The sequence below is a fragment of the Sus scrofa genome, chromosome 14, assembly GCF_000003025.6.
Source record: "Sus scrofa isolate TJ Tabasco breed Duroc chromosome 14, Sscrofa11.1, whole genome shotgun sequence".
Lineage (NCBI taxonomy): Eukaryota > Metazoa > Chordata > Mammalia > Artiodactyla > Suidae > Sus > Sus scrofa.
In genome coordinates this window covers 2588260-2604562 of record NC_010456.5, presented here as the reverse complement: position 1 = coordinate 2604562, position 16303 = coordinate 2588260, and the positions used below count along the sequence as shown (strand labels likewise).

Below are 16303 nucleotides of genomic sequence, written 5' to 3'. Positions count from 1 at the left end.
TTAGTTCAACTTTTTTAAAGAATATTTTATCATAAGAAAAAGAAGTGGAAAGTCATGCAAGGCATTCAGCCCAGCTTCCACACAGTCCAAGCAGAGCAGGAGGTCTTTCCGCACCTGCCACATTCCCTATTTGGGCAATCTGTGCGTCACTATCAAGAATATGGCTCCCTTCGTAAAAGGCAGGCGCTGCCGCTTTTATCGATTTATCTATCTATCAGGAAATGCGCCGTGTGTGTGCCACGTGCCTTTACAGTCTTTAGCTCAATGACCTGACTCGCCGGGAGGTGCCCTTTCCCCCATTTCTTTACGTCTGTTACGTAGCCCGGGAATTTGGGAAGAAGACAATTGCATCCAATTAGAGGCAGAAATGACCGACTTGCTTCTACTTCAAGATCAAGAGACTCTGAACCTCTGTCTCAAGCGCCAGCAGCAAACACCAGCGAGCGTACAGGATGGGCGCACCCGGCCCGCGGACCCGCACTCCGGGCGGCCACTCTCGGCATGGCCGGGGGAGGGGGCAGATGGACCTTGGCCAGCTTCGTTTCCCAGTCGTGTTACGCAACAACTTTGCAGCCGTCATCTTCGCCCTAATTGTGTAGGGGGCGGTGTTCGTGCGTTGCGCTTTCTCCCCCCACCCCACCCCCCGCGCTCCCGGCCGTCGCGCTCCCAAGGGAGACGCGCGGGGCATTGTAATCGCTGCCAACGCAGCACCGCGGGGCTCGGAACCGCCACCCGCCTCCCTCCCCTCTGCGGCCGGCCCTGAGTTCTGGCCGCTCGCCTGCGCTCACCCTCGGCCTCCTCTCTCGCCCACCCCCAGGAGGAGGGGTCCTCTCGGCGTTTAGAGAGGGGAAGGCGGAGGTCCCTGCCACGCCCGGGTCGAGGCAGCCTCCAGCCCTCCGCCTGGTACTCGGTCGGCAACAGGTAGCCTGGCTCGCTGAGCGCTCGGGGAAACAAAACGCGCCTCTGCGAGTGAGCGAGGGTCGCTGGGCTTAGGTACCTCGGTGACCGAGAGGGTGAAGGCAACGGTGAGGGGAGAGGGACGGCAAGGTAGGGGGTCTCGGGCCCCTCCTCAGGCTTGCCCCGGTCGAGGTGGCCACGCTGGCCGTTGTGCAGCCCTGAAGCGGGGCGCGAGGCGCTGGGCGCGGGTCCTCCAGGCGCTCGGGCGGTGGCAGTAGCCGCGGCCGGGAAGGGACGCGGGCTGCTTGCTGGTGGCGCTGCCGGGAGGGGGCGCGGGCGGGGGCGGGGCCTGTGAGAGCCCGCCCCCGCCGGCTGCGGCCATTGGCGGTGGGCTGGGGGCGGGTGCGGGCACAGCGATTGGGGCCGCGGCCGCCCGTCACGGCTAGGCTGGCGGGCGGCGACGTAGCGCCGCGCTCGGAACTGACCTACTAACACACATCTCCCGGCGCGGCCACGGCGCCCGCGGACCCGGCGCGCCGCCCGCCTCCCGCGCCGCGCCCTCGCCGCTCCTGCCGTCCCGGAGGCCTGGCCGGACCCGGATCCCTGAGCGCCTCCAGCTCGGCTCCCGACTCCCTGCTCTTTCTCCCTGTCGCCCCGGCTCGCCGGCCCGAGAGCAGGAACACGGTAAGCGCTCCGCCCACCGCCTGCCCGGGCCCGGTGCCCCGTTCCCCGCCCGCTCCTGGGGCGCGCGGCCGGCGGGCACTGGGCGCGGACCGGGCTGCGCGCGGGGCCGGGCTGTGCGCGGGACTGGCCGGCGGCTGCGAGTGTGCGCGGGGCATTCATTACATAAACTTTTGCTGCCTTGTCAGGAGGGGACTCGCCACCTTAAGGTGGCTGCTTTGATTGCAGCGCCCTCGCGCCGGCACGTAGTCCGAGCTGGCTTGCGCTCCCCCCGCCACTGTTGCATAATGTCTCCTGATTTCAGGAAAATTGATGTTTTGGTAGAGAAGAGCGCCGGGGAGACTGAGCCATCTCCTGGGGAAGGGCAGCGCTCTTTCCTTTCTCGTGCCTTCTGCGGGGCTGGCGGCGGAGGAGAGGAGGGGGGCTGACTAATGGGCAATAGTCTTGATTTTCTCGTTGAGAAAGAGCATTGGTAGCGTGAACGGTGACGGCATTCGGAGAATGCCTGCGCTGCGTTTGTTTGTGTCCGGGGCTGAGTCTGCACAGACGTTTTCCACCCTGTTTGTCGTCAGCGTGTTTTACCAGCGCTCGGGGAGGTTGTGGGATTTGTCCTTGCATACATTGCATAATCTGCCCACCGTGAAATACTGGCAAGGATTACGGGCTGATGTGGGAATGTGCGCGTACGTGTGCAATGATTTGGTAATTTTAGCGCAGCATTGGATATCAGATCTTTATTTACCTGTATACTACGTTCCCAATTAAAAAGATGTATTTTTAAACACTCCTACAAAACGTGAAAGGAAGAATTCCTCTGGTTGTATTCTGATCTTGGATACTGCCCGGGCTCGTCCCTTGGGTGTTCTAAGCTATTATTTTTAAATCTGAGACGAACCATTGTGACGTTCACCTCCCCACCTTCCTAATGTTAATTCATTCCTTTCGATCAGCCCTTTTTCTTACCTTAATTGTCATTGCTTTTTCAGACACGGCAAGACAGATCACATAATAGTTTCCTGGAAATGTTGCATTATGTAACTGACGAATTTGCTGGCAGTGAGCATAGGAAGAGGGAGCTAATTACGTGATTTTAAAATCTTGCTACAAAGAAAGTAGGACAATCTCAGCCTTTAAAATGTCACTGTAACAGTTTTATTTTTTTTAAGGATATTTTAAACCGGAAAGTAGACAACTGGGTAAGCATTGAGTATGCTCAGACTGCCGAATGTGTCTTTTGCTCTAAATGAAATGTGTGTTATTCTAAATTTAGCCCCAACTATCACATTTTAACAATTGTGGCCTCACAGCGCTATTTCTGGTGTTTTCTCCAGGGCTGTGTGCAAATATAAGTTCAAGGCCATTTGCTGTAGTTTTAACTCCACGCCTTCCGAGACCTTTGATAAGATTGTATTTTTAGGACGGCATTTCGCAGAGCCCAGTGATTTGCTGGATGCTGACTCTCATTTATCTTTTTAAAGGACACTTTAGGAAAGTGCTGTTCCCTGAGAACAGCAAGGGATGGCCGAGTGTCATCTTCTGGTCTTGGCTTTTGTAAATAACAACAGCGAATGAGGTCACGGTATTTATTTCAGATCGGATTTTTTTCCCTCCAGACCAGATATGATTTATGGGAAGCAGATATAGGTTAGTAGATTGTGTTCTTGTGGGAATGCCCTAGTTTTATTCATGCGAGCATCACATTAATATATAATGTACCCAGATTTTAAATTTCTTCCTTGACTCATATAAAGTATTGTGAATATATGTCTATGATGGTGTGTATTTATCAGATTTATTTTCCCTTCATGTAACATTCAAATAATTAAACCGCAGGGTTGTGGGGGGCTTTGGTGGGGGAGGGAAGAGGAGAAGGGGAAATTCCAAATCTATTACAGATTCACCTCTGGAACAAATTTTATTACCTCAAGTAATTGAAGTCGCTTTCCAAGAAGCTCCAGGCGCCCCCCCCCCCCCCAGTGTCAGACCCCGACCTACTTTGGAGCTCGGGCTGGGAGCCCTGGGTCTGCAGGGGGCCGCGTAGCGCCACCTTCCGAGCGCCACCTCAGTGTTGCGCTTTTGCCTCCCCGCGCGCCCCTCCCTCCTGCGGCCCCTTGGGGTCTTTGGGGGGAGGGTGTGTAGGGGTGGCGGGGGACCTCAGTCCGCACCCGCGAGCGTCCTTGGGCGGCGCGTAGACAGGGGTTTAACGGCGGCCTGCACTCCTCCTTGCCCCCTCCCCACATTCCTTTGTTCTGGCGCGGGGGTCCTGGCGGCGCCGAGGCCCTGCTGCGCCGCCCACCCAGCGGGGGGCGGGTCCTGCGGAGGCTCGGCGGGGGTGGCGGGGGGGCCTGCAGGGACAGCCCTGAGGCCCGGAGTGCGGTGCGCTTTGGGCTTTGGGTCTGCTTAGGCTGGAGGAGCCTGGAGCTGGAGGGACGCGAGGCGGAGTGGAGCTGGAGGGACGGAATGGACACAGGGTGAGGCCGCGCGGAGAGGTTTCAGTCGGGCGCCCTGAGCACCTCTCCGCCGCCCGCGCTCCATCGGGCAGCTCCAGGGTCCTGCTTTGCCTTTTGCGCGCTGAGCTTCTGAGCACCGCAGACACCTTTGTTCAAGAAGGATTCATTGTATGTCGGAGCGGAGCGCTTCTGATTTCGTCAAGTGAAAAAGACCTAAGCAAACCGCTAAATGTCGAGACACCTCAAAAACTGGGGGGAGGGGTGCTCCAGCATTGATGGTGACGCCAAGGGCCCCAACTAGGCTGTAGCCAGACGGGTGGATTTTTTTTTTTTTTTTTTTTGAAACCTAGTTTATGTGGCCAAAAGCTAGGGGAGAGAGAACTCAAATCCCCCAAATTCAAAATTTTTAAAAAATCAAAGCACTTGTGTGGATGCTGCTGTCCTGTCCTGTTTTAAAACTACAGTGCTTTCATCCTGTCCGTAGGTCTTCTGAGATTTTGCTCTTGCAGTAGATCCAAGTACATTCAGGGCAGCGTTGCAAATGTTCTCTGAAAGGGCGTCAGCGCAAAGGGCTTTGTTGAAAAGTTGGCTTCTCTGGGATTATCTCCTACACCCCTGTCTCGAATGGTTTCAGGGCAGTTAGTAGTTAAGAAACAGTGCACAGGCTCTGGACTCAGAAGAGCTGGGTCCCAGGCCCCAGCCTGTGATCTGGGCATTGCTCTGATTTCTATAGGCCTCCAGGGTAAACTGAGTAAATAAAACCTGCTTCTGGGCAGCTGTGAGGAGTTCAGTAATGCTTCCTGCGTAAGTGTCTAGAAACATAGATGTATATTTTAAAGATATTCACCTTGATTTTTTTCTCCAAGTCTCTTCAGTAATAGGATTGAAGTTTCAAGTAAGCCTATAGTTAAAGATTCTTCTTGAAATACTGTACTTTTTGGTCCAATAATGATTAATTTTTTTCCCTCAAAACTATTGGCCATCATCATGTTCAATAGTAATTTTAGTTTGAAGAGAATCCTTGGCAGGATTGCAGAACCTCAAACTGCCCAAGTTGTTGGGTTAATGTTTTGGGGAACTGTTTAAAGAAACAGAGAGAGATGAGTTGATGGTGGCAGGAATGGTATAACAAGGGTCAAAACAGCTGCCTTTTTCCTGTCCCCTTGACTTCTCTGTGATGGTTTTTCTGGGGCCTGGATAATCTCTGCATTTAAAATTCTCTTCTGAGAGCAGAGGCTGGTTGGACCTTACAAATGAGGCTCTCTGTGTATGCAGCCTGTACTACGATCAGAAACCTAGGATGTGGCGTTCCCATCGTGGTTCAGCAGTAACGAACCCAACTGGTATCCATGAGAATGCAGGTTTGATCCCTAGCCTTGCTCAGTGGACTAAGGATCCAGCATTGCTGTGGCAGTGGCTGTGGCTGGCAGCTGTAGCACCAATTCAACCCCTATCCAGGGAACTTCCGTATGCTTCAGGTGTGGCCCTAAAACAGACAAAGAAAAGAAAAACAAAAGAAAACTTAGGATGTATCCCATGAAACTGCTGATGGTTGGCCCTTTTGGCTAACACAGAGTAAATTCCATTTGGTTTACCCTTAGACTTGCAGCATAGAATGGTGCTTCACTAAGAATCATGAGAGGCCTAGAACTAATCATTGTTGCCTTGATGCTACTCATTCTTCAGAAATAAGATTAAGAGCTAATATTTATTCAGCATGTACCTTGCATGTGCCAGGCAGTGTGTTCACTGTTCTATTATCATCCCCGTTTTACCCATAAGGAATTGGAGGCTAAGAAATTGATTAGCAGCCTAGGCTCCTGAAAATGGGTTGGGGGGTAGCGGGTGGGGACCTTCTGTCTCTGTCCCTTCCCTGAGTATGAGTGCAAGCACGTTTTTGAAACAATTTCCTTTCTGTGTTAAAGACTTATCTTTGCGAAGTGCAATTATAACATCACTATGATGCAACGACCTGAAAATTAAAACCCTTTGTTCGGGCCCTTTCCCATGTTGAGCAATGTGCCTGACTCACCAGCTGAGTGGATATTTCTAGTTGACCTTGCTTTGGTCCATAGAGTCAGTTCCGAGACGTGAGTGTGATTGCAGCATGGAATGGAAAAGGTGCAGTCATGTTGCCTGGGCTTATTTTTACCCGAGTAAAATCACACATACTTCATTATTTCCATTGTAATCCAGATGGCATTGAGGTTGTTCGAAGTTGTTTATTTTTAATTTGTATTAAGGAATGAGAGCACGCTTGGGATTCAATTCAAAATAAGACAGAAACAATGTAATTGAAGTTTCCTTTAATATCCATTTCTTGTTTTTGTAAGGTATGCCTGTCTTTCACAGGGTTAACACATTGTTTGATATCCTGTTATTTTTCTAGATTATATTTGAGTTGATTTTTATCCAGATTGGACTTGTATGAGAATGTCGAAAGAGGCTGACCTTTGATCACAGACATTACATAAGAGTTTTTCAGTTTCAAAATGAATTAGTATTACCACCACCCCCAATTATCTCTCAAATTTCATTACAAATAACTTTCCTGTAGTTAAAAAAAAAAAATGCCATTTCTCATATGGTTTTAATTAGAATAAGCTTGTTTTTATGATAAGAAAGTTTAGTAGGGATTTTCTAGTTGCCTTTCGTAATCGTCTGTGCTTTGAGGACTCGGTTTCATTAGAAGCAGAATGATGTGTATAAGCCTTTTAGTTACCAGAACATGGTGTCTTTTATTAATTAACTTTCTAGGGATCTTAAACTGGAATGAAGTAGCCTTCAAATAAACACTAAAAAATAAACGTTTAAAATAATCTGTTCTATGGAGTTCCTGTTGTGGCTCAGTGGTTAACAAATCCGACTAGGAACCATGAGGTTTTGGGTTCGATCCCTGGCCTTGCTCAGTGGATTAAGGATACAGTGTTGCCGTGAGCTGTGGTGTAGGTCGCAGACTCGGCTCTGATCCCGCTTTGCTGTGGCTGTGGTGTAGGCCTGTGGCTGCAGCTCCAATTCGACCCCTAGCCTGGGAACCTCCATATGCCTCGGGTGCAGCCTTAAAAAGACAAAAAAATAAAATAAAATAATCTGTCTATTCATGAGGCACAGAGTAAAGAAAATGACATTTGCAACCATGTGCCCACTGGGAAGGAAAGTGAACAAGAAATTAAAAAGTCAGGCTGAGGAAGATTGGAATGATTCTTCAGTATCATTAGGAATACTTACAGACTTGCCCGTTCCCTACCCAGCGCCTGCACACACCCCTCTTTTGAGTCATTACCTCATGTTGCATGTGTTCTAGTATTACTTACCTGTTGCAGAATTTCCTATAACTGGGTTATTTCATGATTATTAGTGTCCCTTAAGATTTCAAATTAGTTAGCAGACCAATAAATTCTCTTTTTGAAAGTTTCAAGAAAACGAATGATCCCCATTTTGAAGGGACTGCAGATTTTTTTCTTAACGCATTAGTATTTAATCACCGCTCCCCCCCACCACCTTCCCTGTTCCCCTCCTTCAAACCTTGAAGTTGTTTGGATGTGTTAGCATCTTTGCACTTCCCCTGAGCAGACTTCAGAATGTTTTCATTGAGAGGTTGCAAAGAGCGCCCTCTTTTTATAAAAGAACGTCAAGGTATATACTCTTTCATGTTTCGATTTCTTAAATTATGTCAAGGCTATAAAATCATAAAATGCAGTGTTGGCATTGTATTTATTAAGTTTAAATCTAATTTTCAGGTGGTCCTTTGCTAAGGATGAGAGATCAAGAAACTTGAAGTATGTTCATTTATCATAAACTCGCTCTGGTTTTGACACATTTAGTGACAGAGTACTGAATAGAGAAAGTAGGTCAGTATACTGCTATGATAGGATAGATTTTGGGAAGTGTGAGAGCCTGTTTATGTGTGTGTTAGAGTTTGATCACGTATGCATTTCTCTCGATTTCAGGGTTAAAGTCTGTGTTACTAGAGACAGAATTATATTATTAATGGGGGGCATTTCACTGGCACTCACAGAGGTTTAACATCGTTTTCTTAATTTAAAAAGCCTTTTATATGTCAGCCTGATTAGGAAATTATCATACAACTTCAGTGTTTCTGGATTTTTTTTTCATCCCTTATTACTGCCCTCCCCCACCCCGAGTTTGTTTTCATCCATGAAAAGAAGTAAAGCGTTTTTATTGAAACAACCATGACATGGATTTTACCCACAGGAAGAAAATGTAGGTTAACGTATTGCTAATATTACTAAAGAACTGTGAATTGATTCATTAACTTTTTTTTTTTCCCACTAAAATGGCGTTTATCTCAAAAATAAGCAACCGGCTTCTTAGTAGAGAGATGGTCTGTAGTTTAACATAAAGGAATTTTTTTTTTTTCTTTAAAGGTATACTATACCTCTGAGGGTGTAAATAGTACATTCAGAGAGTAGAGAAAAAAATGAGGTGGCTCAGCCAAAATATTTCCAAATCATTAGGCACATCGAATGGTATTTCATCTTGTATTGACAGAATTTTAAAAATCAAAGTATATAATAGGAGCAATTTGCAATAAGACTTCCCCTTTAAAGAGATAATAATGAAATTTTCTCATGGTAGATTTTAATGTCTCAACTATTGGTAAGACCCTAGATGTTGAAACAAAATGCTTTTTTCTTGTTTGTAACAAGTTTGATTTGTCAACCAGTATTTTTCTGAGAAATGAGTTGGAGGCCAGGGAAGATACAGGTCTCATTGTTCACAAAAATACTGACCTTCCTCCTCAAGGGGAATTTGGATCTAGAATTTGTGTTGTAAGGCTTCATTCTCCTAGAGAATTTTCTAAGCCAAATTTAATCTTAATTAAAAACAATATTTACATTATCTGACCTAAACAGACTTTAAAATCTGGGCTTACAAAACATAACTCCTGCCTGTAGAAATAGCATGATGTGCCACGAAAAGGCATTAATTAGCGACGGCACGTCCGCGTTAGGTATGGGAAAATAGGTCATTGGAATGTGATGACTCCTGCTCCTAAATTTCTCTTTTTATTTGTATTTTTAAGAAGCAGCCGTATTATCTAATGGATGTAACGAGGCTGATCAGGCTGAACACACCAGCATCATAGACTTGGCATTTCGTGTCAGTTACTCACCAGAAAAGGAAACTAGCGGTGACTGATGTAACACAGCTTGGTAGTGATCTGAAAACATGAGGCAGAGCTGGAGTGACTGTTGAATTAATCATAAGGGAAAACATTGGAATCTGAAATAAAGTCATTAATTGAACATAAGTACTGATGTTTTGGGAAGGCGTTCTAAACCACGTTTGCATTCCCTTTCATTTAAATTTATTATTGGAGGGCATGGACAGATTTTTCTGCCCTCACCGTCTCCGCTGTCTAGGGTTTCATAATCTTGGGAAAGTGGCTCAGTCCATGTTTGAACAGCTCCACCCCCACATTGAAAATGGATACATTTTGGTTCCTTACAGAAAACTCACAGATGACGATGCCAATAGCTGTCATTTCTCTTTTCCTCTATTTTAACCTATAGGATTGCCAAGAGATTGAAACGTTAGCAGAGGTATGAAAATTTAGAATGTTTTCTCTGCTCATTTGATACTTTGAGAATATAGATCAACTCTGAGGAAGCTGGAGAAAAGTTCCAAGGAGTGCCTTTGTTGTCTTAAAGAAGTCCTGGCAGCATCTCATAGAGCTTTCCCGCACCCAAAGTAACTTAGTAAATGGGTATATATTACTCAGAAACGAGAGAGTCACAGAGAGGACATGAATGGAAATGAGCTGCATTGCAGAGATACACACAGCACAGCCCTCTGCCAGGGTAGGAGTGGGTGCTATTAGAGAAATGGCATCAGGGTCAGGGCTGGGCTGGAATCTTAGTGCTGCCACTTAACTAGTTGTGTGACACTGGGCCAGCTGCTTACCTTCTCTGAGCCTGAAACCTGAAAGTGCTTATTAATTACGAGGGCAGTGAAACAATGACAGGCCAGGCTCACCGTGCCTGTTGCATTGTCAGTGCTCAGTAAATGGCACCTGTTGTGATATTTTGTTATGATCACCATCCCAAGAAAAAAACAGCACAGTTAGAAACCATGCAAAATGTGAACCCCCACCCCATGTTAGCAGCACACCCCTGGTTGTATGCTGTATTCGAGAGCCTGTCTCCCGCCAAGACTAAGGGGTCCCTTGATTCTTGGGAGTTTGAGTTTTCTCTCCCTCTTTAGGTGCCCCCAGTCCGGCTCAGTGCCACATATACAGTAGGTGCTCCATATGTGTTGAACAAGTCATGTAAGGAATCAGAGGATTTCTCTGTTAATAAGTGAAATATCTTTTTTAGAATGTACGTAACAATATTAAATTCAAAAGAACAGACAGGGAAAACAGACTTGTGATTGCCAAGGGGGAGGGGGAGAGAGTGGGATGGACTGGGAGTTTGGGGTTAGTAGATGCAGGCTATTGCACTTACAGTGGATAAGCAGTGAGGTCCTACTGAATAGCACAATAGTGACTAGTATCTAGTCACTTGTGATGGAACATGATGGAAGATAATATGAAAAAAAACTATGTATGTATGACTGGGTCATTTTGCTGTGCAGCAGAAAGTGACACAACATTGTAAATCAACTATACCTTAATTTAAAATTAAAAAAAAGAATATATCAGCAAAATGTTTTCAGTTACCAAACTCTCTTATATAAGGCAGATGAGGGACTGTCAATCAGATGTCAAGCACCTAATATGTGCAGTTGGTTGCTAGGATACAAATATATTAATTTATGCCCTGAACAAATCTGTAGCCTAGCTGGACATAGAAAACAAACATGTAAGAAGATACATATTTTACAAAATCAGCACCTCTCTTTACATTTTCTCACACTGCTGATAAGCGCTTTTCAACACTGCAAGGTTGTTTGATAAATAATATTACAGAGACTATCCTAATGTAGTATCTGGTAGTTTGCTGATTGAGTCAGAGATGGTTAATATGTACAGATGAGGCAAGAATCCAGATTCTAGTACATGTAGTGAAATTCAAATAGAATTAACTGAAAAGAAAGGAGGTTTTTTTTGTTTTGTTTTGTTTTTTGCAGGTTTTGCGTATACCAGCAGATATAAAGATATATATATAGAGAGAGAGAGATAACAAAGTAGGCATATTAGTACTCAGACATCTAGAAGAAAGGGGTTAAGCAATTTTAAGACACATGGGATATTTTTATTGAATGAAAGTAGGATTGTTTTCTCTGTGCTATATGGTGAGGTCTGCCTGCCCCCCTGCTCACACCAGACTCAGCACGCACCTTTGAATCAGGAGGTTGAAAAGAGTCTCGAGTCCCTCGATGTAGGTTTGAAATGATGAAAATGGATATGAAAGAAAGAATGAAAACTTTAGGAAGAGTAGCCAATACAGATTGAAGGGTGGGGCATTTCAAAAGTTTTTATAACTTTAAAAACTCATAGGCAGGGAAATCCTGTTGTGGCTCAGTGAGGACAAAGCCAGTTAGTATCCATGAGAATGCGGGTTTGATCCCTGGCCTCACTCAGTGGTTTACGTCTCCAGCGTTGCCATGAGCTGTGGTGTAGGCCACAGAGGGGCCTCTGATCCCGTGTTGCTGTGGCTGTGACATAGGCTGACAGCTGCAGCTCTGACCCCTAGCCTGGGAACTTCCATATACCGCACCTGCAAGCCCTAACAAGCAAAAACAAACAAACCCTCCAAAATCCCAAAACTCATAGCCAAAATGAAATGTAAAAGGAGTGTGATATTTTTTCCAAGGGAGAGACACATTTAAAAATGCATAGAAGAGAACGGTTCTCCAGTAGAGAAAATACTCAGAATAACAGTGTGCAGGGAACTATATGGTGTTTTAAAAGCCAGTCCCTAAAGACACAGTGGAGATTTGAAAGGCACCCTGGAAAAGAACAATGTAATTGTCCTCCTGGAGCTGGAATTTTGACCCTTTGCTTCAACATTCATTTGACTTTGGGGGGAGGGGGAGGATTTAACTGAATCAGGGAATACTAATTCTTAACAGGAGGAAAGAATCCACCCAGTATGTAGAGGGAAAAGGGGTTTTCATGTCAGCACAAGAAACCTAAGTGGAATTAAAGGAAGCAGTATTGTTTTACTAAGCGATAAGTAGAAAGATCCCCTTTCTACACCATCACTGCCTGCTGTGGCAGATTCTTTGCCTTCATTTCCCATTAAAGCTATAGTATGAAAAACAAACAGAAGCTTTGTAATCACAAGTTTTGCCAAGTTGCACCTCATTGTTTCCATTGGCTCAGTGTGATGGACAAAAACATGGCATTAAAACCTTATTCTTTACGATCCTGAAATTATTACATCATTCCTTCTTTTCCTTCTGGAAGAGACACAAGAAGCTGGCAGGCTTTTCCAGCTGATAAAGTTAAAACTTCATTGCCTTCGTCATGATAAAACTATGCGCAAGAAAGAAAGAGTGACATGAAACAAAAACATTAAATCTTTTGAATGGGGCAGGATCGAGTGTATGTGCAGACAATGCCAAATGAACAGCTGACTTACCATATCTCCTTTGTGAAAGTTTTGCTTTCTGGAAAATTAGGCAGAGAAGCCTTGTCCAGAAACACAGATCCAAAACTGCCCCAAAAAGATTGTTATTGGAACCTAATACAGATTTATTGTCTCATGTCAGGCCAAATTCAGATTATAAATATGTCATCAGTGGAAAGGGAAGTTAGTTGATGGTTCTATTTTTGAGTTTTTATATTTTGTTTGAAACTAACTAGTATAATGGAACGAAATTCTTTCCATAATTACATTTTCTCAGTTTAAAATAATTTTTAAGTTTCAAGAAGGCCCTGTACTTAAAAAAAAAAAAAATCCCTTAGAATAGTAATTGTTTATTTTAGTCTGAAGCTGCTATATATATGAGACCTATTATGACAAAATTTCCAGGACCAAAAGGGCACTATGGATGTTTCACTCTTAAGCGAATGTCTGATAAATCAGTTTAAAAGAACCTGAGAAAAGAACATTGCTAACCTCATTGCACAAAGGTGTCAAAAGAGGTAGCTTTATTGAGAAGAGGTACGCTGAGTCACTTGGCAGCATGGCCATGGCATAGCCTGCCCAGTCAGAGGTTTGATGGGCAGAAGTTGTCCACATAAGAGTCAGATGAATCAACTGCAGCTCGGTTGTTTGTGTGACTTTTATTTTCGCTTCTGTGGAAATAAAAATTCAGCTCCATTTTTATTCCATGTAATTACAGAATTTTTTACTGACGTTAGAGAAGTTTACTTGGGAAAGTTCCTTTTCTGAAGTGAGCGGGTTTGCTTGGCAGTGATATAAATGCTGTCTGAAAGTATTCAGAAGCACCACAAGATGCAAATACTATTTAAAAACTTACCAACCAGAGGCGATCTGTCATTTCCTTCCTGTAATGTCCTGTCCCCACATGCCCCACCCCATTTCATCTTCTGCAGCACAGCCTTCCTCTGTTTCTCCCTGGGGCAGATTTTTTTTTTTTTTTTTTTTCTTTCACCCTCCTGGAGGACATTTTACTCTGCTGACAGGCCTCACTGGGGATTCATCCTTTACAACTTTACAGTATAGGTATTTGGGTACTTATTTTCTTTTTGAAGATTATAAACTCTTAGAAGGACAGCAGCATGTCTTGTTCAGACCCGTCTACCCAACATGCCTCGTGTAGTTTCCTCTACCTAACTGGTAATACACATTTATCAGGTAGGTAACTATTGTTGTCGTTTATCTATTGCAGGTGATCATCTCATGTGTTGCAAAAGACCCCATCTACCTCCGTTCAGCAAGAGGAGCTGGCGAGATTTCTTCTGGGCGATAGCATAAAAGGAAGAATATTGATGGATTTTAAACCACAGTTCTTAAAGCATCTGCGAATCCTGGGGCAATAATTTGTTCTCCTGCACCGCATATAGAGGCTAAGTTTGTTTCTGATGCAGCTGAGAAAAATGCAGAGCATCAAGAAGGAGCAGGCGTCTCTTGATGCCGGGAGCAGCATGGACAAGATGATGGTGCTTAATTCGGCCCTAAGCGAAGTTGCCGAAGACTTGACGACGGGCGAAGAGCTCCTTCTCAACGAAGGAAGTGTGGGCAAAAACAAATCTTCAGCGTGTCGGAGGAAACGGGAATTCATTCCCGACGAGAAGAAAGATGCCATGTATTGGGAAAAGAGGCGGAAAAATAATGAAGCCGCCAAGAGGTCCCGTGAGAAGCGTCGACTGAATGACCTGGTTTTAGAGAACAAACTCATTGCCCTGGGGGAAGAAAATGCCACTTTAAAAGCTGAACTGCTTTCCCTAAAATTAAAGTTTGGTTTAATTAGCTCCACAGCCTACGCCCAGGAGATTCAGAAACTCAGTAATTCGACAGCCGTGTACTTCCAAGACTACCAGACTTCCAAATCCACCGTGAGCGCCTTTGTGGATGAGCCCGAGCCCTCCATGGTGGCCAGCAGCTGCATCTCTGTCATCAAACACTCTCCCCAGAGCTCTCTGTCTGATGTTTCCGAAGTGTCCTCGCTAGAACATTCGCACGAGGGCCCTGCGCAGGGTGGCTGCAGAAGCCCTGAAAGCAAGTTCCAGGTCATCAAGCAAGAGCCCATGGAACTGGAGAGCTATGCCAGGGAGCCGAGAGACGACCGGGGCACCTGTCGGGCGGCTGTGTATCAGAACTACATGGGGAATTCTTTCCCTGGCTATTCACACTCACCCCCTCTGCTGCAGGTCAACCGGTCCTCCAGTAACTCGCCAAGAACATCAGAGACCGATGACGGCACGGTAGGAAAGTCATCTGATGGGGAAGATGAGCAGCAGGTACCTAAGGGCCCGATCCACTCTCCCGTCGAGCTTCAGCGTGTCCACGCCACCGTGGTTAAAGTCCCGGAAGTGAATTCCTCTGCCTTGCCACACAAGCTTCGGATTAAAGCCAAAGCCATGCAGATCAAAGTGGAAGCCTTCGATCACGAATTCGATGGCACGCAAAAACTCTCCTCGCCCGTCGACATGACGTCCAAGAGACATTTCGAACTCGAAAAGCATAATGCCTCCAATCTGGTACATTCTTCTCTCACTCCCTTTTCGGTGCAAGTGAGTAACATTCAAGATTGGTCTCTCAAATCCGAACACTGGCATCAAAAAGAACTTAGTGGCAAAACTCAGAATAGTTTCAAAACTGGAGTGGTTGAGGTAAAAGACAATGGTTACAAAGTTTCTGACCCAGAGAATTTGTTTTTGAAGCAGGGAATAGCAAACTTATCTGCAGAAGTGGTCTCATTTAAAAGACTTATAGCCACACACCAAATCTCTGCCTCGGACTCTGGGTGAAATTACTACTGAACAAGCTCTGGGCATTTAGAGATGTCACTTGCCATAGATGAGTACATTTTGTATGAAGCTGAATTTTCACTGGCCCTGTGGTCATTTCACTGTAATGTTTTACCTGTTGTCTGTTGGGTGTCTTTTTGTGCACAAATTATTACGAACATTAGATTGTGTCATCACTCTGCCTTGTATATTGTCAAATAGCCCATTGCAAAGACTGTATATATTGAACATTATTTTTGTTGTTCTCTTATAAAGTGTGTAAGTTACCAGTTTCAATAAAGGAATGGTGACAAACACAGAACTGCTCCGTTGCACTTAATTTTATGGGAAAGAGCAATTTCAGTTACAAAAGTGGGTATTAAGATACTCTGCATTGAGGGCAAGAGGCTCTGTTTAACATGCTCTGTAGACATTTAGCCCCATGCCAATCCACAGAGAAGTTGAATAAATGTGACTTGATAACAAAACAAATCAAAAAAAGATATTCTGCCTTTTGCTTATTTGGGGGACTTTTCTCCTATTGATATCAGGAACACCAAAGTGTAAGTTCAATGCATGATTTGTTTTTATTGTGGCTTGGCCCAGGCTCTGACAAGTTTGAAAGACTTCCAAAGGGGGAGACAGAGGTGGGGTGGGTGGGGAATGAGTTTGCTTGAATTTGAGATTAATTTCCTAAATCACTCCCCATCATCTATTCTTCTTTAAGGTTTTCTCTGTCCTTTGTGTTTAAGAGAAAAAGCCACGTTGTTTAGTGTCAGCCTCTCTTTCCTCCAGTATGACACATGGATGTGGACAGTTGAGTCACTGACCCACTTTATTATTTTTTTTAAAAGAGTGGATAAAAGGTTATGGATGAAGTCATTTTTATATTCTTGTAAATCTTAACGGATCTAGAATATAACAGTCTAGGGAATTAAGCTAGTGA

At 45.1% G+C, this 16303-nt stretch overlaps 1 protein-coding gene across 2 annotated transcripts; it reads left to right on the top strand.

The window, feature by feature from the left end:
* NFIL3 (nuclear factor, interleukin 3 regulated) lies at positions 789–15676 on the top strand. Of its 2 annotated transcripts, none has more exons than XM_001928870.6 (2): positions 789–921; positions 13797–15676. In XM_001928870.6, exon 2 carries the CDS (start codon positions 13990–13992, stop codon positions 15376–15378), a length of 1389 nt encoding a protein of 462 aa, XP_001928905.1. In that variant the 5' UTR covers positions 789–921; positions 13797–13989; the 3' UTR covers positions 15379–15676. The 2 variants fall into 2 exon arrangements, with proteins under 2 accessions (XP_001928905.1, XP_003359068.1); XM_003359020.4 differs by lacking the exon at positions 789–921 and adding an exon at positions 1308–1581.